Raw genomic sequence first — 23776 nt, 5'->3', positions numbered from 1 at the left:
CTCTGCATCCCCGTGTGTCCTTCCTGACGCAGGCCGCCCTCGCCTCCTGCCTGCAGTCTCCTGTTGGGCGCCATGCCCTTGCTCACCTCCATTCGGTTTCCCACACTGCGGCCAGAATAACTTTTTTAAGCAAAACTGATCTCTAATTTCTCAGACTGAGCCCGTTCAGCAGCTTCCCACTAACCTTACAAAGTCGAAACTTTCCTTGCTTGCTTCCTGCACCTCCCCTCCCCGGCCACCCTCGGTGCACCTCAGCCACACACATCTTTCAGCTCCTCTCAACTCTGTGTCCTCACCGCGGCATTGCCACTTCTCGTCTCCCTCCTCTGACCTGTCTCCTGCCAGTGCCTACTCCTTCCTCGAGCTGGGTTACACTGGGGTTGGCACACTTACCTGGAAGGACTTGATAGCAAATAGTTTAGGCTTTGTGGGCCATGGACTGTCTCTGGTTTTTCTTCATCTTTTGAAAAAATTACATCCCTTTAAAAATACAAAAGTCATCCTTGCTCACAGACCACACAAAAACAGGCCGTGGACTAGACTGGGCTCACGGCCAGGGATTGCTGACCCCTGGTTTACACATCGGTCACTTCAAGAAGTTCTCCAAGGCCATCTGTCCCCACGCTGATGTAGGCGCCCTTACATATGTCCCTACAAGACTCTGGTACTTGTTTGCCTGTGGCAGAGATAATTAGATGTTGGCCAGAATCCATCCTCTCCTCCTCCTCCTGGGCTCCCAGCCGTCCTTACTGTTGGGTGTGGACCAGTGACTGAGTTCTGGCCGGTGAAATATGAGATGTAATGTGTGTCACTTTCAGGCTGGCCCATGAGCCCCCCTACACACACTGCTCCATGCTTCACTGCAAGGTGATTGGGGATGCAGGTGGCCCCCACGGTGACCTTGGAAGCCACATGATAAAGATGGCAGAGTCTTTCTCAGCCTGGGTCTCAGAGTGACTGTATAGAGCAGTCCGCACTCCTTCTTCTCCCTGCATGCCACACACACTCACACACACACGCACCATGACCTGGAATCAGGCTGAACTATTATGTGGGCAAGGCAGACCAATTTCCACTGCGCTGAGCCCTTACACGGGTGGGTCTTCCTCTGGCCTATCCTAATACACTCTCGTGGCACTTATCACAATGCACGCAAACACTTTAGTTCCTCCAGTGTACAGGTATCTGGCACCAAATATAACATACTCCCAGGAAACAGCCAAACAAAGGAGTACCCGGGATTCCATCTACTGGGGGGCCCTTGGTCCCTCAGCCTGGTGGGACCAGTACTGGAAGGTCAGAATCACCAAGGCAAGCACTCACCTTCTTTGCTCACACCCAGGCAGCCCTTCAGCTCGGGCAGCGAGATGACCTTGTCCTTGTTCAGGTCACAGTAGTCGGTGAACCGCCGGGCGCATTTCTTGGGCTTGGCTTTCTTCTTCACGTAGCGCTTGAAGGGCTTCATCTCCCGCTTGTTAATGTCGTTGCTGCTGTTGCTGTCCAGCTGGCTGAAGTACCAGTGCACCACTCGCTCCTCCAGGGTGTGGCTGGGGTCCGGCTCTGAGAACCTGGGCCACAGGCAGACACCCCCGCCCAGAGAACACGGCTCAGGATGCTGCAGGAACCCTTCGCCCCATGACTCTCTCCCCCAGTCAGGTGCCAGGGCCCTCGGATGGGCAGCCAGGTAGAAATGGCTCCTCCAGCCAAAGGCCTCCCAGACCCACTCAGCGTGGCATAATCAAGCTCTCCTCTCCAACCTGCGTCTCAAGCCTAGATGATGCAAGTTCACTGGGTACCTCTTATGACAGGACTTTGCCTCACCTTCTACCACAGCCAGGAATGTCCTTGTACAAGATGGGCGTTCAACACGTATTGGCTGGATTTAACTCACCTCAGAAAACCACAGATTGGGTCTAAATTGTCCTCCTCCTGGCCTAGTGTTCCCTGACAGACAAGCTCTTCTTCACACATGAACGTGCATGTGCAAATGAACGTGACTATGGGAAAGTGTGCTCTGAGTGTGCACTGCAACCCAGAACTAGGACAGGCCCTGGGAGGGCGTCTGAAGGGAGAGACGTAGCCCCTGGCCCCAAGCTGCTCACTGTCTCACGATACAGAACGAAAAGCATGAAACCAGTGTGAAGTGTGGTGTTCTCGTGGTCCGTCGCCGCCGGGTACAGCAGGAATTGGGAGAAGGCAGTCAGATTGCACACAGAGGGGGGTCTCAAACCAGTAAGTCCCAGAGCTGCTGGAGGCGAGTCTCTCCACAGAGAGGTTTTAAGTCAGGAGGGCTGGGGTGGACCCAGGACGCCACGTGTTTATTAGAACCCCCAGGGGATTCTTCTGGAAAGCGCCAGACTAGAGCAGCCAAGAAAGCTTCCTGGGGTCTGGACGCACCATAATGAGCATGCCCAATGGTCCACAAACACACGGTGAGCACACAGCGTCAGTGTCTGCGTGTGTGACTGTGCACACGGCTTACCCACCACTTTGTTTAATGATGCCTCACCTTTTCCCCAAAAGGATTCAGGGTGCCAGCTGACACTTAAAACTTTTAAAGCCAATGATGAGTCTATTACAGAGGGGAGACTGAGGACTCTGACCAGAAGGACAAAGCCAAAGGAGTCCCATGACTCCTGTGCCCCGGAACTGGCCCTGACTGAAAGGGGTCCGGGCCCTTGTGTTCAAGTTCCCAGCAGCTTTCCCTTGCTGGGGGGTGTAAGACTGAGCTTGGGAGTTCCATGCATCCAGATACTTAGTCTACAGGACACTGGGACAGACAGTGTCCCCTCCATGCGACATAAAGAGGACAGAGGGGCTCCATGTCCCAAAGGGATCCTAGCTCAGGGCTTCCGGGCCTGCCGGCACATTCGGTAGCTGTACTCAACAAGAAAAGTATTCAAGACAGTTGCTAATGCCTCGGGGTTCTTCTCTGGGGTTTGCTGAGTTTCCCAGAATGTAAGGGACCATCTCTATCCCTCCGCTATGAACAAGCCACTAAATTCCCTCCTCTTCATACACCCAAGTGACCTCAACATTTAGAGAAAAAGAAGTTTCACTATATATATAGAAAAAAAAGCCTGCTAAACACCCAGTCCTCATTAAGTGGATTGCAGTCTTGGGCAGGCCCCCCGGGAACCCTGGGCAGATTCCAAGAAAGCTCAATTACTGGATCTTCCAGCAGGACCCCATCGCCCTGGGTTTAATGCGATGGGAGGACCTGGGGAAGGTGGAAGCCCCAAATGGGCTTCCTCGGGCTCACTGGCAATCAGCTTCGTCTGTCAGGGAAGCCAGGCTCAGGAGGTCTTTGTAGAAGGCATGGGGATATTTAATGCAGAGCTCAGATTTTTGTCTCTGCCAGTATATGGTATTTGGGTGTCTTTAAACTTCCTCTGTTTTACCCACCACATTCATTTTTCAAGCCAGCCCCTGCAGGGAATACCAGGTGGGCAGCGGAAAATTCTCTATGAGGACGCTCATAGTGCAGGAGGGAGGGTGGCTGGCTCCCTCTGCCTACTTCTGTCCTCCCCTAAATCTAGGAGAGGAGCCCAGCTGTGGGGGGCCCCCAGGAGATGTGTTCCAGTTATTCCCACCAGAGGCTCTCTAAAGGCAGCTGGCATAGCAGGGGCGGCCCCTCTGGCCAGGGGACCATGAGCATCCCAGGCAAAGGCAGCTAACCTTTAGGCTCAGCATAGCGTAATGTCTACCTAGAGGCTGGAATAATAAAGCCTCAGTCACTGAGACGGGAAGGAATGAGGTCACCCTGCCTGGACGACCTGCCAGGAGAGGCGCGCTGCCTCCAACACGTGTTCCTGGGGCTCCCGCCTGCCCAGCTCTCAGCACCTCCACTGATGAGGCCCCCAGCACCTAGTTTTGGGGAGGTTTGCAGCAAGAAGCTTCTCTTCTCCTCGCTTTACAACCCCTAGGTGTTTCCATCCATGACAAGAGTTATTGTCCTTTGGCCCCTCTTCCCTTTTCCCTCCCTTTCTACTGCCTCTCCACATCTGCCTTATCTCCCTTGTCCAGAGAACCATGCCCCTGCCCTCCTCACTCCCAGCAGAACCTCAAGCCCAGAGCTGCCATGACTTACAACTGCTGGCTTCCCCTCATTCGCCTCCTGACCCAGCTCCTGGAGGCTCCAAGGACAGTTGGCCAGAAGAGGCCCCCTGAGGCCCCTCCCAGAAATGCCTCTTTCCCTCTCTGACATTGACACAGCTCACAGCCTGCCCTGTAGAGCCTGAGGGTCCTGCCGCTATCATCCCTCCTCCCCAGCTAGAATAGGGCTCTCGGCTCTGAACTTCTTTTACCTCCAGAAACTCACAAAAACAGAGTCCAGCTGTACATGTGAGGCTGGCAGTGCTAAGGCCCGACTTTGGAACCCAACACTTTGTCCCGGCCACGCTCCACATGCATTTAGAGCAAGCATTTCTTAGCTCTGGGAGATCTTGACCCTTCTGAGGACCTAAATAAGCTATAGTCTCTCTCACTAGAAAAACACACACACACATAGCACTCTGCAGATTTTAGGGGTTTAACAGACTCCCTAAACCTCATCCAAGGTCATAGACTCAGCTAAAGAATCCTTGATTCTGTGGGAAGGAGATGCTTGCCATGACCTGGAAGAATGTTTAAGTATCAACCTTCCAGAAGAAGACAGGGTGAGACAAAAGACAGTAACATGGAAGGATTTGGGGGTAGTTTACATATTTCCAACAAAACATAACACAAGGCGTCTGGTTTAAAACTGTAAATCAGGCTTTGGGTTTCGTAACTCCCTTAAGTCCCAAACCTGCGAAGCTTCATACCAGATCTAGTTAACACTGAGATCCGCTGGGAGTCCTGGTTTGGCCAAAACAACAGTGGGCACGTGTGAAAGAAGACACATGAGGCCTCTGTTTACTAAGGAGAAGCTAAGGCTTTCCCCAGGGAGTGTGGATGAGGTGGGGCAGGAGGGCCTCCCCAGGGTTTCCAAGAATCTCTCGGGCAGTCTTGACTGGGGCCCTTTCCATCACAGTCAGACTCCCCAAACCTACCCCAACCCAGAGCTATACTCTACTGGTATCTCCCGCTCGTGTAGTTTTCTAGAAGGATCCTTTACAAACTTTGGCAATTTGCACCCCGCCCCCCAGCTCTAGGCTTATACTGGCATCAAAGGACGAACCTCTCTCTCACAGGTGCACATGTAACACCCACTGGAAATCAGGTCTGCCGGAATTCAAAGCCGGTTAGGCAAGGGCTGCGGACCCGACATTAGAGGGCGCAATGGTTCCTGAAGACCCCTTAACATCGATTGTTGCTCCATGCTGCAGCCTCCCTACAAGTAAAGTTTCACTTCCACTGAAAGGGCCCAGTGGGCATGTAGAGCCTCCATATTCCCTTGGATGGGGCGGGAAAGGCACAGGAAAATGCCATGCCTCCGGGCTGGTGAAGCAGCTGTCCCTCCTCTCGGGATTAGGAAACCTGCTAGAGCCAGGGACCCCCTGGACTGGCCTCTGTGAGCCTTCTTCGAAATTGAAAGGTGGCAGGTGCCACCCTTCTGCAGTGCTTTCAGTTTTGCTTCTGCGGCCTGAGCCTCGCCAGGCCTTGGCTGCAATGCCCAGCTGGAGAGCCAGCCCCATTTACCACAAGGAAACTTGCTTCGGCCAAGATCTTGGGCCCAGTTCTGCTGTCCTAAGCAGTTTTAAAGAAGGTGAGGTGGGCCAGCCTGGAGGCAGTAGCCAAACCAAGCAGACCAACTGAGCTGCATCTGGAGTCAGGTCCAGCCCTGCCAGCTGTGCAGGGGAAAGGGGCTGGGAAATGCCAAGTCAGCCACATTCCAGCCTCTTCCTTGCAATGCCATCAATAAGTAGCCACATTGGGGAGGAAGGAGGAAGCCACAATAAAGCTGTCCCTTCCTGGAGGGGCGGGGGGGTTGCACTTGAAGGGCCAGGAGGTTCACGTGGCCCATCCCGCCTCTCCTCACAATTGTCTTTCTCCAGGAGTGGGTTCCCCTGATCAAGCAGATTCCTCCGGTTTGGGTGTCAGAACCCTTCCTTTGGAAATGATAAATGCTAATGGGGTGCCACGAGTGGACTGATCTTAGGGAGAGCTCTGCCTCAGGGAGCCCCGGTGGGAAGAACCAACAGGATAATGCAACAAGCCTCCCCTGCGAGCAGCTGCTATGAAATGATAGCAGGCCACCCCCTCCCATGTACCAGCCACAGATGTTTCCGTGGACACCTCATTCTACTTTGTCTACTTTTAGATTTGGCTGGCACTGCTTTACCCCCTAAATTAGGCTAGCAGGCCAGAGGAGGAGGTAGATATCTCCCTCTCTTCTTCCCCCTGCCTCTGGAAAGCCTTTGAATCCTACTGATTTCATTACTAAAGCTTCAGGACATCATCCCTTGCCCCCTAGCTTTAGTCCGCCCATCCTTACCTTTCACTCTGACAATTGCTGTAGCCTTCCTGCCCCAATTGGCTTCCTTCCTGTCCATCAAATCATGTGGCCCCTTGCTGCCCTCTGTGGCATGAATCACAAGGCCCAGTGTGATCTGGGTTCTGCCCAACTCTCCAGCCTCATCTCCTGCCTGTCCACAGCCTGCCTCCCAAATGTAAACCATACTTCTTGCAATTCCTTCCACAGGCCCTACCTTGTTCATACCTCGCTAGCCCTGGGCCCTCTCTGCTGGGATGCAATTACCCCTGGTCCATCTAGGTTGGGGCATTTTCCTATTCGTAAGTGAACAGGTAGCTCAAATGTCACCTCCTGTGTAAAGATTTCTCTCCCATGTCCTCCCTCTCCCGAGGGTCTGAGACACTTTATCTGCCTCTATTATGATAATGACTTTATGGTGAAATCTTGTGATTAGCTATCTCTTCTTTCAGGAGCTCCTCCAGACCAGGAAGTACGCCCTTGTTCCTGAGTGTTCCCAGAACCCAGCACAGAGCTTACGTAAGGGGAGACTAGAGACGTAAGAGTTGGTGCAAGACTAAATCTCCATGCCTCCCAGGTGGTGGGTTGGAAGGGAAGACAATTTTTTCTGCACTGCCCAAACATCCCTCCTGGCCCTTCTTCCCGCTGTCCCTGAGTAGGACTTTCCCACTGTCCTTCACTGATGTCCAGCTTTAACTGCCGGACCCTGAGAGGATGCAGGAGGGACCGGATGGGGTCTCCTTGATGCTATCATCTATGCCGAGATAAAGAGGGCTTATCAAGACATATTTCTCTGTATCAGACAGTGATCCTTCCACCCATCCACCTATCCTTCGAGCTGTTTATTCATTTAACAAATATCCATTGAGCACCTGCTATGAGCCAGGCACTCTTCTGAATTCTGGGAATACAGCAGGGAAGAAGGCAGAGAATGCTCCTCTCACAGAACTGAAATTTTCATTGGGCGGGGTGCCACAGACAATAAATAAATAATACAGCAAAATATCAGATGCTAGTAAGTATTAGGTTGAGACTTAAAAAAGGAGGGGTTGTGATGGAGGGTGGACCAGGCAGCTCCTTTAGATTGGGTGGTGTCTGAGAAGGTGACATTTAAATGCACAAGTAGGGGCCAAGCACAGGAACATGGAGAAATCATGGCATTCTTTGTCACCAGGGTCCTCCTATAGCTCCAGGCTGATGGAGAGTGGACCTGGGGGCCCTGGGGCGGGCATGAGCTTGGCCTTGAGGAAATGAGGGGGGCCAGTGGCTGCAGTGTAAGGGTGGGAACGAGAGGAGGATGGGAGGAGCCCAGCAAAACCATCTTGCAGGGCAAGTTCAGGTCAAGTTAGGGCTCCCTCTGAATGTAAGGGGACGATCTGGGAGGGCACACCCAGTAAACCTGGCCACCCTGGCCAGCTGCCTCCTGGTTTAACCGCTTCTTTCTCTTTCCCCTTAGCCCAACCCCTTCCTCATTTCTCAGCTATTTCTGGGTTCCTCTTGTCTGTCATTTGATTACAAGTCCAGCCTCTAGGTAACACAATTACCAAATGCAGGTCAAAGCTTTCATTCTCATCAAAACCAAACACGGTCAAGCTATATGAGAACATTTAAAAACATGTTAGGAAAACATATTTCTAAAAACTTCTCCCAACTCTGTATGACACCTAAAAGACGGGATTTTTGAAAGAAAGTTATCCTTTTCCTATTAAAAGTGTTTATAAACATCTTAGTTTTTATTTTCTTTAAACATCCCTTTAGCCCACAACTGGAGGGTAAAACATCACTCATAACTGTCCCTGGCAACGGGGTCCACCTGTGCTCTAGCCCCCTCCAGCCCTAGCTGTTGGCCCAGGACCCACAGGCTTGGTCCTTTCCTAGCACCCTCAGCCTGCCTGGACCAAGACCACGTGGTCTCAGGGTCCGGGCTCCCAAGGAAACCAATGGGATGAAGCTTAAAACTTGTCTCCTTAGCACTGAAGTTCAAGCGCCAAGCAGCTCCCTGAGTGGCTGACCAGAGCCAGCAGCCCTCACAGGGTTTGGGGAGGGAGCACGCAGATGTGGGAGTTTTAAACCCATGCCCCTTCCTTTCCCCCTCTCTTCTAATAAACATCAATATCTCATACCCATTTTTGCATGACATTACAGGCATTTTTCGTATTCTAAGCATAAAATAGCATAAAGGTATATAATACTGAATATACCTTTTCAAGAATCACCCCCTTCCTGTCTTCTTGGAGATCTGGACACCGCGCTCTTTATCTGAGACACCCTGTCACTGAGCACCCTGGGCTGCCCGCATCAGCCAACCTGTCGTTCCCTGTCTCCCTCTTCTCTGACTGTGCTGTGCTCTGCTGGGGGAGGCCTGGCCACCCACGGGGGGTGAAAAATCAGAGCCAGGGCCAGAAACCAGCCCTGGAGTTCGCAGGTCTGGAGGCCTGCTGAGAGCAAGCACCCAGATTAGCAGTTTCCAAGAGCAGAACCCACGAGGCACCCACTGGGCTTGATGTGACAGAAGACTGGGTGTTCAGGACGGCTGCCTTTGTCCTCCTCCTCTGGACCACGGACAGCTGTGTCTGCATCCTCGTTCCCCGGCCGAGGCACACACCTGCGGCTCTGTTGGCATCACTGACGTCGCTGCACTCGGGCCCTTCTCCGGCCCGGAGGCCTGGGCCTATCATCATGGTGGCACTCCTTGCCTTGTTGATGACAGCTCTGCCTCTGGGCAGGTGTGTGGGGACTAGCCCCCCTTCTTGGTGAGCCGCATAGGCTCAGAGGCAGGCTGCCCATCCCTGCCAAGCACATGGTACTTCTCCGCTGCACTCTGTAGGCCCCCAAGTACCGGCCCCTCCCCCTCCGCTGTGCCTCCATGATGGGAAGCACACCTCACGGGCCTTTACAGACCTGGCTCCTGCCTGCCTCTTCTGCCTCCTCTGCTACCACTCTCATCGCCTGCTCTTCCCTCTTACCCCACCCACCCCACCCAGCTGTACTGAACACAGACAGGCACTTTCTTGGAGTCACAGAGGTCTTTTCTTCTTCCTGGAATGGCTTTCCCTCTTTTTCTGGCTAAGTCCTACCTATCCTTCCAAACTCAGCTCATCTATCACCGCCTCGAGGAAGCCTTCCCTGACTCCTCCAGACTGAGTTAGCAAAGCCTTCCCTGTTCTGTTCTAGCACCTACCACACAGCCTGTCAGTATCTGTCTAGAGCCTAGTATGGCTGCGCTCTTTGAAGGCAGGGACATGCTTCATATGCATGGATCCCCAGTCCTTAGCCCAGTGCTTTGCACACCACGCGTGTTCAATAGGTGCTGAGCAAATGGATGAATGTGTGCGCCTGCTCCAACCAACTGACCTAATGGGCCCAAAGTAGTGAGCTCCGCAGATGCCAGTCACCGGGGAGCACTCGCATTGCAGCTTCATGTCAGGACTGCCTCGGCCAGCATATCAGCTCCCGAACTAAGTTGTTTTTTGCTATGGGAGTGTCCAATCCCACTGCCCAGAGCCCCTTGGAATCCTCTGGAAGCCAAAAAGGCTCATTTCTCCCTCCGCAGAAGAGAGGAGCACTTCCCAGTGCGGTTTACTCCCTCCCTGCCCTCCCTGTTTCCATCATATGCCATCCCGCTTCCTGCCACTGAAGACTATCACTCCTACGTATCTACCTCTGAGACCAAAGTGCAGAAGTCTCTAGACATCCCTGGACTTGCCTGTAATCTGGTAACTATAAGCTAGAGTCAAGCAACAAAGAAAAGGGAGGGGAGAGGGGAGGGGGGTTCTTAGTGGAAGGTGGGACAAAGCGGTCTCAGGAGAAGGACTGGCTTCCAGCCTTGGCCCTGCCCAACCCGTCCCCAACCCCCTGCCCCAGCCTCCACAGCATCTGAAAAGTCAGGGGCCACACACTCCCTACTGGGCCCAAGTCCTGCTCACATTCTCACCTCCCACCTCCAGTGGGCGCTGCTGAGTTAATGGCCTGCACCATGTCGGTGGTGAGGGCATCCAGGAGGCTGGTGATAAATTCCATTTTCTTCCCTTCTGGACAGCCTGAAAAATAAGGTGAGATTTGAAGGTCAATGCCAGGTAAATAATCCAGTGAAAAGTTTCCTCAGCAACCACCAAACCTATCCAGGTCTTTCTTGTCCAGCCAATCCACTTTGGGAATCATTTACTGCTGAGATGACTCTCATAAACCACAGTTCCTCCGCCTGCTGCCCACATAGGACCATCAGACCAGAGGGATAATAATGCTTTCAATTTCTTTTCATTCCACCAGTTTTTGCTGTGTGTCAACTCAGGCGCTATGCTGAATGTTAGGGATATAACACAGGCTTACAGGGTCCTTATCCTCATGAAGTCCACAGTCCACTGGGGAACTCAAGCTAGTGCTGGCATAGCTGACCCAGTGGTCTCCACAGGGAAGGACCGGGTGCTGAAGGGGCACGAAGGACCGAGAGAACCCCCTTTGGTCAAAGTTGATTCCAGCAGACCTACCAGTTTATCTAGCCAAGATCCTCCTCCTTTTTTTCACTTCTCATTCAACTTAGATAATAATGATCAATCTCCCTTATACGTGCTCTCAAATCCTTTGTTCTTCTTTCCTCCACTATACTATTCCAGCCGGACCCAAAGCACGAGGAACCTTCTCACAGACACGCCCTTTCCAAGTCGACACCCATGCAGCTCAGTAGGGCTGGTGCATCCACCACCACACAACTGGATGGATGGGTGTCCCTGTAAACTCATGACTGCCAGCCCCCGCGGGCCCGCAACAGTCCCTGCACAGCCCTCCTCTGCAGTGACTCTTCCATTCTCTCCTCTCTGCAAACCCCCAGGTCTCTGGTCAGACACTTGGCCTTCTCGGAGAAGCTCGGACTCTGAAGCTGGCTCTCCCTGCCCTTCTCACAGCACCTTGCTCTTTCCTGTCAGAGTTCCCGTCACCACTATTCACATATGTTTGCCTTCCTTTATGTGTATAGTCTCGGTCTCCTCCACTACGTGAGCCTCATGTCAATTTGATCATGCCCGGCACACAGCAGAACCCCGTGTTCACACCCACCAGGGAGATGGCTAGAAGGAGGCCCCCTGGCCTCCAGACTCCATTGTTGGAACGGTGATTTCTCACACCTGACTAGGAAACCACCGACTCTCAGCATCCTCTGTGTTCAGCTCTCACTTGGGAGTCCTGATGTGGGATGGGAAAGTGGGCCCAGCTCCCACATGCCCTGGTCTGAGTGTGCGCTGATTAAAACTAGAGTGTTTCAAGCCACCAATATTTGCTAATCTTCTGGTAAGTCATTAGTAAGAGAACATTATAAATAATGGTAACCCTGCATAGAGGTCCTGGGCCACCTACCTGTGTGTCTTATGTCATAGCCCAGTGACATTCCTGGGCTACCAGGGATCATTGCTAAAGCACTGGGCAGGGCAGGTGACAGACACTGCCCACGCCCCAGGACAGCCCTGCCCTGTAAGCTCTCTCTTTTTTTGCAGCCCTGGGAAAAAGGGTTCACAGTGCCCAGAACATTGTCCCAATCGCCACAGGATAGGGAAAGAATTGCAGAATTGCAATGACTATGTTTTAAAGATAAGAAGCTAAGGGGGAGGAGGAAGAATGTGCTTAAGGGCACAGGACTCATTAGGGATAATGCCCAGGCTGGATGCAGAGCCCACAGCTCCAGCTCCACGCTCCTCGTAAGCCCCATCCAGGTTCTTGCTCCATCTCACAGATGGGGAAAGAAACCCTGAGGAAGGCAGCTTTGTGTGAGCAGGGGTGAGGAACAGAAGAGGTGAGGTGCCGTGAGGGGCAGCGTTATCTCCCACCTGGCAGCTCCCTGTCCTTGAAGGGGTCATCTACCTCCGTACTCTTGGCCCGGGCGTCGCTCTCACAGCTGGGCATCACGTAGCTGGGAAGAGAGGGAGACATGCTGGGTGAGGATGGGACTCGGCCACTGCAGCCAGCAATGGTGTCTGTTGTCATGAAGCCCAGGGCTCCCAGGGCTCCCAGGGCTCCCAGGGCTCCCAGGGCTCCCAGGGCTCCCAGGGCTCCCAGGGCTGGCGGTGTGAAGCCTCCCGCACTGTCCGGCAGCTGCAAGGCAACGGCAGCATCAACATTCCTACTGAGACACGTTTAAGCATGTCCTTTCTTTATTATTGTTGGGGTTTTTTTTTTTAACCCTCACTCAAGTACATTTTTTCATTGCTTTTAGAGAGCAAGGAAAGGGGAGAGAGAATGAAACGTTATTAGCTGCCTTCTCATACAAGCTCCCACCAGGGACCAAACCCGCAACCTAGGAATGTGCCCTGACCAGGAATCGAACCCATGACCTTTCAGTCCACAGGACAATGCTCCAACCAACTGAGCCATGTCAGCCAGGGCCACACATGTCCTTGCAATCACTGAAGCATAGTAATGTCACCTATGTCTGCACACGGGATCTTTTTGATCCATTGAACCTGGTGACTCAGGCAAGGCGATAATTCTCATCAGTGACCTGAGGCTCAGAGAGGTTACCTACTTTTCCAAGGTTACCCAGCATCCAGGATGCAGATCTTTCTATCAGAACCGTATCTGCCCACGAATGGAAACACTGTTCTCCTAATGCCTTGACTCCCATCATCCAGGACAGTGAAGCTGGGAGGTGCCAGGGACCAGCCCAACAGGAAGCTGGCACTCTTGCCCCAGGATAAGCCTGAGTGGCAGGACTGGCTTGGGGACTTACCGTGTGGAGGTCCCAGGCAGTGGGCGCCCCGTGTCCACCAGCACGCACCAGCAGTAGCCGGTGGACTGGTGGCACTGCACTGGCTTATACAGCCCCCCGGGGGCGCACTCTGGGATGACAATGCCCTCTCGGGGATTCTGCCGGGCCTCTTCCAGGGCACTCTGCCTCTCCTGGTCACATGAGTGGACTTTCTCTGCAAAGGAAGACAGCCTGTGGTGACTATCACTCCTGTGACATCATCGCTGCCTTCAGTGCTAAGACCCAGCCTAGTGCGAAGGAACTGATGGCTTGGCTGTGTCTCCCACACCAGCCCACAGGAGGTGCTGTGGCCCTGTCTGCTGCCAGGGCTCAACAGCATTCACACCCAGTAGGTTCTAGCCAGGGATGGCAGGGCCCCTCACTCACTAGGAGGGCAGCAGAGTGCCAGGGGGTGGATTTCCCGACTGTTTCCAGAGTGCTTCCTGCTGATGCACTGTCTGCTGGCTCTGGGAGAGTTGGGTGCAAGAGCCTGATTCCGCAAGCCCTGGGAGCTGATCAGTTGACGAGCTGACGCAGGAATGCCCGTGTGTGGACACTCTCCCAAGCCCAGACACAGCAGGAAGGAGCCATGGGCCGCCAGTCTCAGGGGGAGCCATACTCAGCGCCCAAAAGGAGCAGACACAAGGCCCGACCCCACTACTTCACGGCTTCCAACAAGGCTGGCCAAAGTAAGCTGAATAGACAGACTTGATCCTATTACATAACACTGCTTCCAGCCAATGGGAGAGAGAAACAGGCCCACAGGGAGGTGTCTGCACTCAGTGGCCTCGGGAAACTGTGAACGTGTCTGAACAGCCACACGTGGTTTCCCCGGAGCCAGGCCCAGGCTGAGGCAGCATGTGGAGCTCTGTGCCAGGCAGGGCCAGATCAGGGGACCTCACGTCCCACCCCCACCCACAGCCACTGACCTAAAAATCCTACGCAGTCAACCAGTCAATGTGTCTGACTTCCCTTTCTTGTTTTTGTTTGTTTGTTATTGTGGTCAAGCTGTGTTTCGTCTTGTAATTAAAAATAAATAACATTGGGTTTCTTTCCTTGTTATAAAGAAATGTTTTAAAGCCCATAATCCCCGTTAGTTAAGTGCTACCTTCCCTAGATCTCTCCTTGTGCACATACACAAGCGAATGCGTGTGGGTGCACCTCCTTGTATTTTTACAACAGAAGAGATCATGTCATACACCTGTACAATTGCTTTTTAATCTACTTATTTATTTGTTTGTTTACCTTATTACTTTTTTCATGAATATTATCCCGGAACTTTCCTCTTCAAGAAGATGGCAGGAATATAGTCTTGAGCATGCCGTGAAATTCTTAGAATGTGTTACAAAAATACCATTCCTCGGGCCAGCAATTTGGTATCAGCCACCTGGAGACTCATGCTACTCACTGACCAGCAGGACAAATGGTCAAAATAACAGAAACTCAACTCTAAGGAGCTAACCCCTTTGAAATGCTGGCTCTGTTAATGCTCCGCATGTGAGCAGCGCAGATGTCTGGACCGGTGGTGCACAGAGATGCAAAGCAGCTCGACCCTGACCTAGAGAGATGCCAGGAAACTGGGAAAGGATGGTCTCACTGAGGAAAACTGCCAGGACGTGATTCTCACCCCAGGAGGAGGGGAACATTTCCTGAGGGGCAAATGAATGTCTGAGGGTCTGGGGAGACAGGTATGCATAGCACATTCACTATCAAAACAAAATTTTGAATATGCAAAGTGAAAAACCTACTGTTGTTTTCCACTGTAGTGCAAACACAGCAGAGCTAAGCAGAATCTCCTTGGCTAGAGGAACACAAATTTTTAACAGCTGACAGGCATTAGACTAGGGATTCTGAACCCACCTGGTGCTACCCCACAGGACAGCCTCAAGAAGCAGCTTAGGGAAGAGACACAAACCGATGGGTGAAACCTGGCTTGAAGACCCAGAGGTTTCACTTGAGTCCCTCGCTGGGATGGAGCCCTGGCACCTGCCAGGGGATAACGTAAGAGTTTTTCAACAACTCCCCAACCCCAATCTGGTAGCCTCATTTTCCTACCTCATATTTCATGCCACTGGAAAGGCGACAGAGGAGCAAAACCAAAGGAAAACAGGTTTTGACGGGCACCACGTTTGTGCAGCAACCTCTGACAGAGGCTTTAAATTAAGATCCCCCCACCCAACATACTAAAGCCATAAATCACACTGAAAACCAGACACAAAGAGGCAGGGCAGGAGCTTCCCCAGGGGCAGAGTGAATGATGAACCTGACTTCGCACCACTGGGGATCCTGAAACTGCGGCAATGTGGACAGGAGCCATCTGAAAAGAGGTGGGAGCCGTGGTTTGGGGGCTGCCAACATATTTCTGGAAGGCCTTGAAGGCTGTTCTGAGATGCTTACAACCAGCTTCCATAGAGGTTGCACCAAGTCTGATGGAGAATGAAAGCCATACAATCGAGAAATCTCACTAAATTGGGAAAATGGGGGCTAGCATGGAATTTAGAGAGAAGGCCAAATGCAGGGCTCACTGCCCTGTGATTAGTTTGCTTGCTTGCTTATCACTTCATATAGTTTCTACAGGTCCGGGTGTCCCTCTAAGAGAGAGATGGGAAAGGTTTATGATAATAGCACCAGCAGTTTGTGAAGAGTACACAGAGAGTGCCTTCCAGCAGAGAAAAAAATCTCCCGTAAAACCATCTTTAAACTAATAATAGTCAAAGCAAATATTCATTGAGTAGCATGTGCCAGGCGATAGGCCAAGGGCCCTACTTGCCTGGTCTCTTCATCTGTGCAGGGTGGACACTATGGTTATGCCTGTTTTGTGGACAAGGGAGATGAGCATTGGAGAGATCCATGAATTTTCCCAGGTTCCCTCAGGCTGGAAAGAGGAGGGCTGGGGTTCCAGTCCAGCCTCCTGTCTTGCTCACCCCTAGACAGTCCTGCCTCTAATCACTTGCTCTCAGGGAAAAATACATTTATTTTTATAGTGTGACACTTTCCCAGGTCAGTTACTTTGCAATCTCAAATTGCTGCATTCAAAATCAAGTGTGTCAAAACACATACTTGTTCATTCTACACAGCGCAGCTTCTTCTGAAACAATTTTCTCAGCTTAAGCACACTACAAAGCTTCTACCTGAGTATTTTTTCCTCTTTGCCTCGGAACTGGAAAACTTAAAGCCAAATTTGTACCTCCCCTGCCATTACAGAAGAGTAAAATGAATAATAAGAGTAAAATGAATAACACTCTATCTGAGCGTTTACTGTGTGCCAAGCTTGGTACTGGTACTTCACTTGTAGTAACTCGCTATCAACTCGTCACAAGCCTCTAAGACAGGTGTTATCACCTTCCTCACTGAGCAGAGGAGACCCAGGAGCATAGACTGGCTGTGTGATTTTCTCAAGGTCATACAACTAGGAAGTGGTGGAGCTGGGGTCCCGGTCTGGGCTGTGCTCCTTACCCCTGAACTACAGTGTCTAACCACCATAGATAGACTACTTTGATTTCTACTGTAACCAGTATTTCTCTCTTACGTGGGTGTGGCAGATCGTTACAAATGGTCCCAGTGAATTGCACTTCCTAGTACCCATGCCCTTGTGTAGCCCCTCCATGTTGACTCTGATTTGTTTTGCCCAGTGGAAGGGGCAGAGGTGACAGTGTGACCTTCAGTCCCGAGCTTTAAGAGGCCTTGAAGTTTCCACTTTCACTTTCTTGGGAGCCACATCAAGACCACCCCCTAAGGAAGCCAGTTTAGCCCACTGGTGGATGAAAAGCTACACACAAGAGAACCGAACGGGCTCAGCCCACAGCCAGTACCAACCATCAGGCATGTGAGTGAGGTCATCTTGAACAGTCCAGCCCAGATGACCCTCCTCCTGGATGAGTCCAGGAGTAAGTTCAGGTAGAACCAATCAAGGAACCGCCCAGTCAACCCACAGAAACATTAAGAAGGACATGTTATTTTTTCTTTAAGCCATTAAGTGTTGGAGTGGTTTGTTAAATAGCAGTAGATAACTGAAACATCTGGACTTGCTCGACTTTTCATCAGTTTACCCTGTATGTTTGTAGCCCTCTCAGATCCTTTAGCCAGTCAAGCAATCAATCAGTGGTTCCTGCAGTGCTTCTCCAGAGGTCATGCAAACACTAACCACTGTATAGCAAGGATGAATGGAAGAATTCAGAAAGACTATCAAGAGCAAAGACATGTCATTAGAGACCGAGGCTAAGATCATCCACACCCTCGTGTTCCCGATTACTATGCACAGATGAGAAAGTTGGACAGAGAAGAAGGCTGATAGGGGGAAAAAATGGATTCATTAGAAATATGCTTAGCTCCACGGATACACTGGACCACCAGAAAGATAAACAGATGGGTCCTGGAGCCAACTAAACCTGAAACATCCCTAGAGGGAAAATGGTAAAACTGAAGTTGTCCTGCTTCGGGCACATCATGAGATGGCAGGGGGGGGTTGGAAAAGATAATAATGCTGGAAAAAATAGAAGGTAGCAGGAAAAGAGGAAGACAAAAATGAGATATTGACTCCACAAAAGAGGCCGTAGGCATGAGTCTACAGGAGCTGAGCAGGACTGTGAAGACAGGACATCTCATTCATAAGGTCACCAGGAGTCAGAGCAGATTCAATGGCATGTCACTCACACACACACACACACACACACACACGCGGAACATAAGCTCATTCTGAATCTGAGGACCCAGAAGCCAGTCCCATCCTTGGAGCCATTTTTCTTCCTACCTTTCTGAGTCCCCACCCAAAGAATCTTACAATTTCCGACTGGCAGCTTTTCTAGATACCAAGAAATCACCTTCCAGAATTCAAGGCAAGGAATCTATTTTAAGGGTCTCTTCTTGACCATTTGGTCAGAGAGGAAGCTCCCCTGAAGTGAACATATACGGTTCTAAAATATTTGATCTCTGCTCAGGAGAGTTCCAGGAAGAATGACAAGATTAGAAGGTCTGGCCTGATAACCAAGAGAATGGGCCAGGACTAGCAGTAAACACTCGAAAGACGTAAACAGCAGGGGAAAGAGAACAATCAGGGCTGTCTAGGGAGCATGACACACATTCCTACATGCTCAGGCACACCCGCCCCTATAATCCTTACCCGTGACAGTCACTCCCACCTGGCAAGGGGCAGTTTAAATCTCACTCGCAAATCTCTGACTGCATAAAGGAAGAAATACAACAGAAAAGTATCTTGTGGGAGACATGGGAACACCTCTGGCCCTAGCCACCAGACAACATGCCTCCCTCTGTTCCAGCAATCACATGGAGCAAGAGAGCAAAGCAGGGCTGAAGTGGGGTGGGAGTGGGCAGGGAGGGGGACAGCAGAGAGTAAGACTGGGCTGAACTGCACGAACATAAACCCTGTCTACAGGCCCAGGACACAGGTTCCCATGTGTCCAGCCAAGACAGGATAAGCATGGAGAAAGCACTGTCTGCTCCAGCAAGCCCAGGCCTCCAAGCCTCTCAGTTACTCGTGGTAACTAGGAGCCAAGGGGAGCGTGGAGGGCCTAATCCTCAGCTAATCCCCAACTTTGATTTTAGCCCAGAGTTTATCCTTCTCCTTTATCATCTCTTCCTTTGTTTCTTCTTGACTTTTTAAAAACAAAAATGGTCAACAAACATATACGTTAGAAGATTCTAGTTTCGGGTCCTTGGGCTTATCGTTCTTTCTGGTTGCTACCTTCCAGAGGAGTTGCTGCTGAAGGACTGAGCAGACAGAAAAGCTGAGGTGCTGAGTAACCCCACACCTGAGTCAACAGGTACAGGTGAGCCAGGCACATAGTGAACTCTGGACATAGCAGGGGAACCTCATGGTGATGGAGGCAATGAAGAGATGAGTGGAGAAAAAATATATAATACAGATTATATATTTCTTAAAAAAGAGAGACAAATAGAGAGAGAAGGCAGTTGTCGGAGAAAGTCAGTAGCAGTTAGGGTTCTCTGGAGAAACAGAACTAGTGAAAGATACATACATTTATCATATACATGCAAAGAGGTTGATTGATTGGTTGGTTGATTGATTTTAAGGAATTGGCTCAAGTCTGAAATCTGGAAGCTCAGGCAGGATTTCTATTTGAGAGTCTGGAGACAGGAGTCCTTCTTCTTCAGGAAATTTCCATTTTTGCTCTTGAACTGACTGCCTGAGGCCCACCCACATTACAGAGGGTCATCTGCTTTACTTAAAGTCAACTGATTTTAAATGTCGATCATATCTAAAAAAATACATTCGCAGCCACACCTGGAGTCACGTTTGACCAAATTGGGTGCTGCAGCCTGGCCAAGCTGACACACACAATCAACTGGCAGAAGGTCCATATGGAAACAGAGAGTGAGAAAAAAAGCCAAATCTGATAGAAAACCATACCCCGAAGGACCGAGAAGAATCACGGTCCATAGAAACGTATTGGGAAGATGCCTCCATGAGCAATGTAGTCTTTTCAGAGAGGAGGGTGCTCCTGAGTCTCAGACCTAACCCAGGATCCTGAGAAACACAGAGATTAGGGCTCACAGGGAGCATGCAGAGGAGGTCAGGGGCCTTTGTGGACCCAGCTCTCACACGGGCTGGTACTGGGTGTGTGCTGCCACCACGTCTGGCTCTGGAGAGGTCAGAAAAGTTTTGTCAAATGTTGCAAGAAGAAAGAACTGGCCACAGGATCTTAACCTACCCTCATTCCAGCCTCCCTCCACCCCTGAGTGCCCTAACCCCAAGTGAAGTCTCCCTGCACTGAGTCCCTTATGCCCACCTTACCCTTGGTACAGGGACCTGACTAGACAGTAAGCTCCTGAGAGCAGGACTCTATCACACCCTCGCTGATCCTTCACCACACCCATCCTTGGCCCCCAGCTCCTTATTCATAGAAGAACAATGGACTCTGGGGGGTAAAGGATCTATACAGAGTATTTAGTCCAAGAACCGCCTCCATTGCTTGAATCCTGCTAGACCATGCCCAGCCACAGAATTCTGCACTAGCCTGACCCTTCAGAGATGGGACCACCCACTGCTGAGTAACTGCCAAACAGTGGGGATGAGACCACAGAGGCTGCGAGAAGAATATCTGTCCCTTTGACTCATCCTGGGAAATAATACACTCAACTCTCAGACTATCAAGTTCTGAATTTTCTTAGGGGAAAAAAAAATCAATAAAAGGTTACCCGCTTGAAAAATGGGAGAGCTTATTTATGTTTCATTGCAAAAGGAATAGTCCCTCCAGGCCAAGAATATTCAGAAAAACACTAGCATTGTTTTGCCTACAATCACCCCAAAACCCCTTCAAATACCTCACACCCACTTAGCCTCATCAAAAGTGCATGAAATGCTGAATGATAACCCAAAATGACAAATCGTGTGTTAAAAACCACCTTCCCTAAATCACAACATGAAATTCCAGAGGTATAAGAAACCACGTGGCTCCTGCTTCGGGATTCCCTGGGTCTGCTGTGGGCATGCTGTTGGGGTGGAGTGGAGGGTCGGGAGGAGGAAGGGACAGCAGACACAGAAGGAGGGTAGGACTACTTTGAAGGCACTGACTCCTGTTTTTGAAGGGCCCGCCCAGGTCCTACAGATGTGGTCTCCGGGGGAGCAGATGCTCCTGGAGATCATAGTCTTATGGTACGTCACTGAGCAGGGCTTTTTGTTTACTTAGCCACGCAGCATTTTAGCACTTAAGGTTTCAAGCCAACTCTGTGAAGAAGTTATTTTTCTTACTTGTGGACTTTGCACTTTTTCATAGGAGGGGCTAAGTGGCCCCGGAGGACCATTTTTCTAGGCACCACTTGCTGGGCTGGCTCTGCCCTTCCACCACAGGCTTTCCATCACATCCAGCACCAAGCCATCCCAGTTTCTGAGTTTCAGAGTCATCCAGGGATCCAAGAACCCCACAAAGAGAAGAAAACACATAGAAACACCGCTCAGGGCTCCCTTTGGAAGAGAGGGCAGATGTAGGCCTAGAAAAGGAGAGGCCCACAGGAGAGGCCCTACCAGGGCTGGGAAGGAGCAGACGGGCTGACGGAGAACAAAGTCGACCCCTGAAATCCTGCTCAGGTGTGTAACAGGTAGTGGTGGGGCGGAGAGGGTAGAAACAGAGTATGCACACATTTAAAACAGTTACCTCTTCCATGGGAATAAGTTTCCCCCATCTCATTCACTCTGAAAGCCCTTTTCCCCATAGAGTAGGCAGCCAAATGAAGTGCAAATGATAACGTCATCCCCCAATCTTAACCAACAACAGAATATTAGACCACTTCCCTAGAGGAGGGCCACACTTCTGATGAACTAACTGGCCGAGAGAAGAGATTTCTTCAGCTCCGGCCCAGGAGAGGAGAGAGTGGTACGAAAGCCCAGCGGGAAGGCTGTTTCCAAATGCCAGAGGGAGCTCAGGGCAGGCAGAGGGAAGAGGTTCCAGGAACAGAATGGGGGCAGGTGGGGTTGTCTGGCTTCCTTGCAAGGCTGAAAGCCAGAGTAAGTGCCTATTCCCCTGCTCCCGCACATGCCAACCAGAGCCTGCACGTGGAAGGTTGAGTCAGCAACAGTTGGAACAAAGGCAGCACAGCGCAGTGGCCAGGCCACGGGGCTTTGGGGTCCGATGAATCAGTCTCTACCACTTGCTAGCTCTGTGACCTTGGGCAGTTTACTTCACTCTCTAAGCCCCTGGTTTCTTACCTGAATAAGCAGAGTAACAATAGCACACGCCTCACTGGGTCATTGTGAGGATTAAAGGCAATAGTGTATGTAAAGCACTTAACCTGGCACCAGAGTAAGTTGATAAATGGTAGATGATTAGCTGGTCTAAGGAGCAGCGTCCTCAGCAAATGTGGAGTAAACCCAGACTTCCAGACCCATCCCTGTGAAGTCTCCCTAAGTGGACTGCAGGGGCTGACCACAGGCAGGCAGTGGGAAGAGCCTGTTCCAGGGGCAGGCGACAAAGGGACACACTGTAGGTAAACTTGAAAAATAATATAACTGAGAACCAGTCCACTTTTTGTGATCACCATGCCAGCAACTCAAAACAACGCCTGTGGTAAAATAACTCCCCCACACTGGGGTGGACTGCCCCCTCCCTTAGCAGTGCCCCATGGTCAGCTCCTTCCTGAGGTGGGCCTTGTCCTTCTTCCGTGGGCCCCTTAGCACCAAGTAGAGGATGTGACACATAATTGCTGTTGACGGGCCTGTGACCCGGAACAAGGCCCTTAATTAGTCTGAGCTCCTTTTCCTTATTTAAAATGATGCAGTGGTGCTAGAGGAGACCACTCTCGTGGCCCACGGTCTTCCAGTTACACAGTGTCAGGTGCAATCCTCACAGTGCAGGGGCCCCCAAGCATCTGGGAGGGCCTGACTGCAGGGCAAGGCTGCTGGGGGCCTTCAGGTTCTCCCTTGTACCTTGGGCTGCCCTCCATGCTCCCGCTGGGGGGCCCAGCCTGCGATGGCTCCGCGGTCCCATCTGCAGGACAAAATTAACGCAGCCCATCCCACACGCTGATGCTGGCACTGGCTGAGAGCTCTTCTCCCAGCGCATCTGCAGTGAGCCTGTGGCTGGGCTGAGCATTACAGGTGAGGAGGGGTAAGGGAAAATGGCCAACCAACCAGCCTGCCTACAGGATTCCTCTCTGAGGAACCTCAAAAGGCCAGGCATGGTGCACCATTGCGACCTCTTCCTTCCCCCACAGACAGAAACTAAAGAAAATGAGATATAAATTCTACCGAAGATATTTCTTCTAGGATGCATTGTCTCAATACAGCCTACAAGCACCTTAAAAAAGAACTTTCCCCCCAAAGCATCCCTGACTCACATCCCCTCGGATTTTAGAAAAGGCTCTGTCTCTACTGACTCATGCCGTCAAGTGAGCTCAGATGACCCTTCCACCAGAAAGAAAATGAAATGCTTCGCAGTGGTTTTGCAATGAGAAGTGGCAAAGCTGTCTTCTTTCTAGTTTTTCTCAGTAACTCGTTGACCTTGACCTGAAAAACTCTCCTTTGAGGACAAGAGCTAGTAAATAAAACTTCAGGCAAGAAGGAAGCAGAGGGCACAGGCCAAGGGAGGAGATGGGAGAGAGGTTTTTTTTTAACTTGTCAAAATAAAGTACCATAACTTCACCCTTCATCCCCCGAAACACTAATGCCACATGTGCGAGTGTGTTTATGAAATCTATACCCTGTCTACTTCCAAAGCCATTTTACAAATAAACATAGGATGAGGGCCCTCAGATCAAAGCAGAGACCAGAACTGATTTCTAGCAAATTGGAAGGAATCAATTACAATACCTCGGCAGGACCTTTGATTTCCGTTTTTTATCAACAGAGGCCAAAAGAAAAACACAGGGACACGTGGTTTTGCTATCAACCCTAAAAAGCAAACAAACTCACCTACAGAAAAAACAAGACCTTTGCTGGCTGAGCAAGTTCCGGGGGCTGGTTCGTACCCCCACGGCCCACACCACTGCACCTCTGCGTTCCAAGTACACAACGTGGGGTTGAAGGCCCAAGGCAGCCAGAAAAGCTAGTTGTAAAATAAGGTAAAAATGGACCGGGGACTAAGCTCTCTGGGACTTCCAAACATGTTTATGGCTCTTCTCTGCAAAGAGCAAACTTGAGAAAGGCCTTTGTGGCCACA

General features: G+C 51.1%; 1 protein-coding gene across 4 annotated transcripts in view; it reads right to left on the bottom strand.

Annotated features, from left to right (window-relative positions):
* Nucleotides 1-23776, bottom strand: part of SMOC1 (SPARC related modular calcium binding 1) — a 137711-nt gene that overhangs the window by 5792 nt on the left and 108143 nt on the right. For all 4 annotated transcript variants that reach the window (XM_053928464.2, XM_053928465.2, XM_053928466.2 and 1 more), the window contains exons 8-11: nucleotides 13131-13323; nucleotides 12232-12314; nucleotides 10350-10455; nucleotides 1324-1568 (exon numbers count right to left, since the gene is read on the bottom strand). In XM_053928464.2, coding sequence (XP_053784439.1) covers nucleotides 1324-1568; nucleotides 10350-10455; nucleotides 12232-12314; nucleotides 13131-13323 — 627 coding nt within the window. The remainder of the gene's footprint in view (nucleotides 1-1323; nucleotides 1569-10349; nucleotides 10456-12231; nucleotides 12315-13130; nucleotides 13324-23776) is intronic.

Source organism: Desmodus rotundus, chromosome 7, assembly GCF_022682495.2.
Source record: "Desmodus rotundus isolate HL8 chromosome 7, HLdesRot8A.1, whole genome shotgun sequence".
NCBI classification, from domain to species: Eukaryota; Metazoa; Chordata; class Mammalia; order Chiroptera; family Phyllostomidae; genus Desmodus; species Desmodus rotundus.
This window is presented reverse-complemented; position numbering and strand designations above follow the sequence as displayed.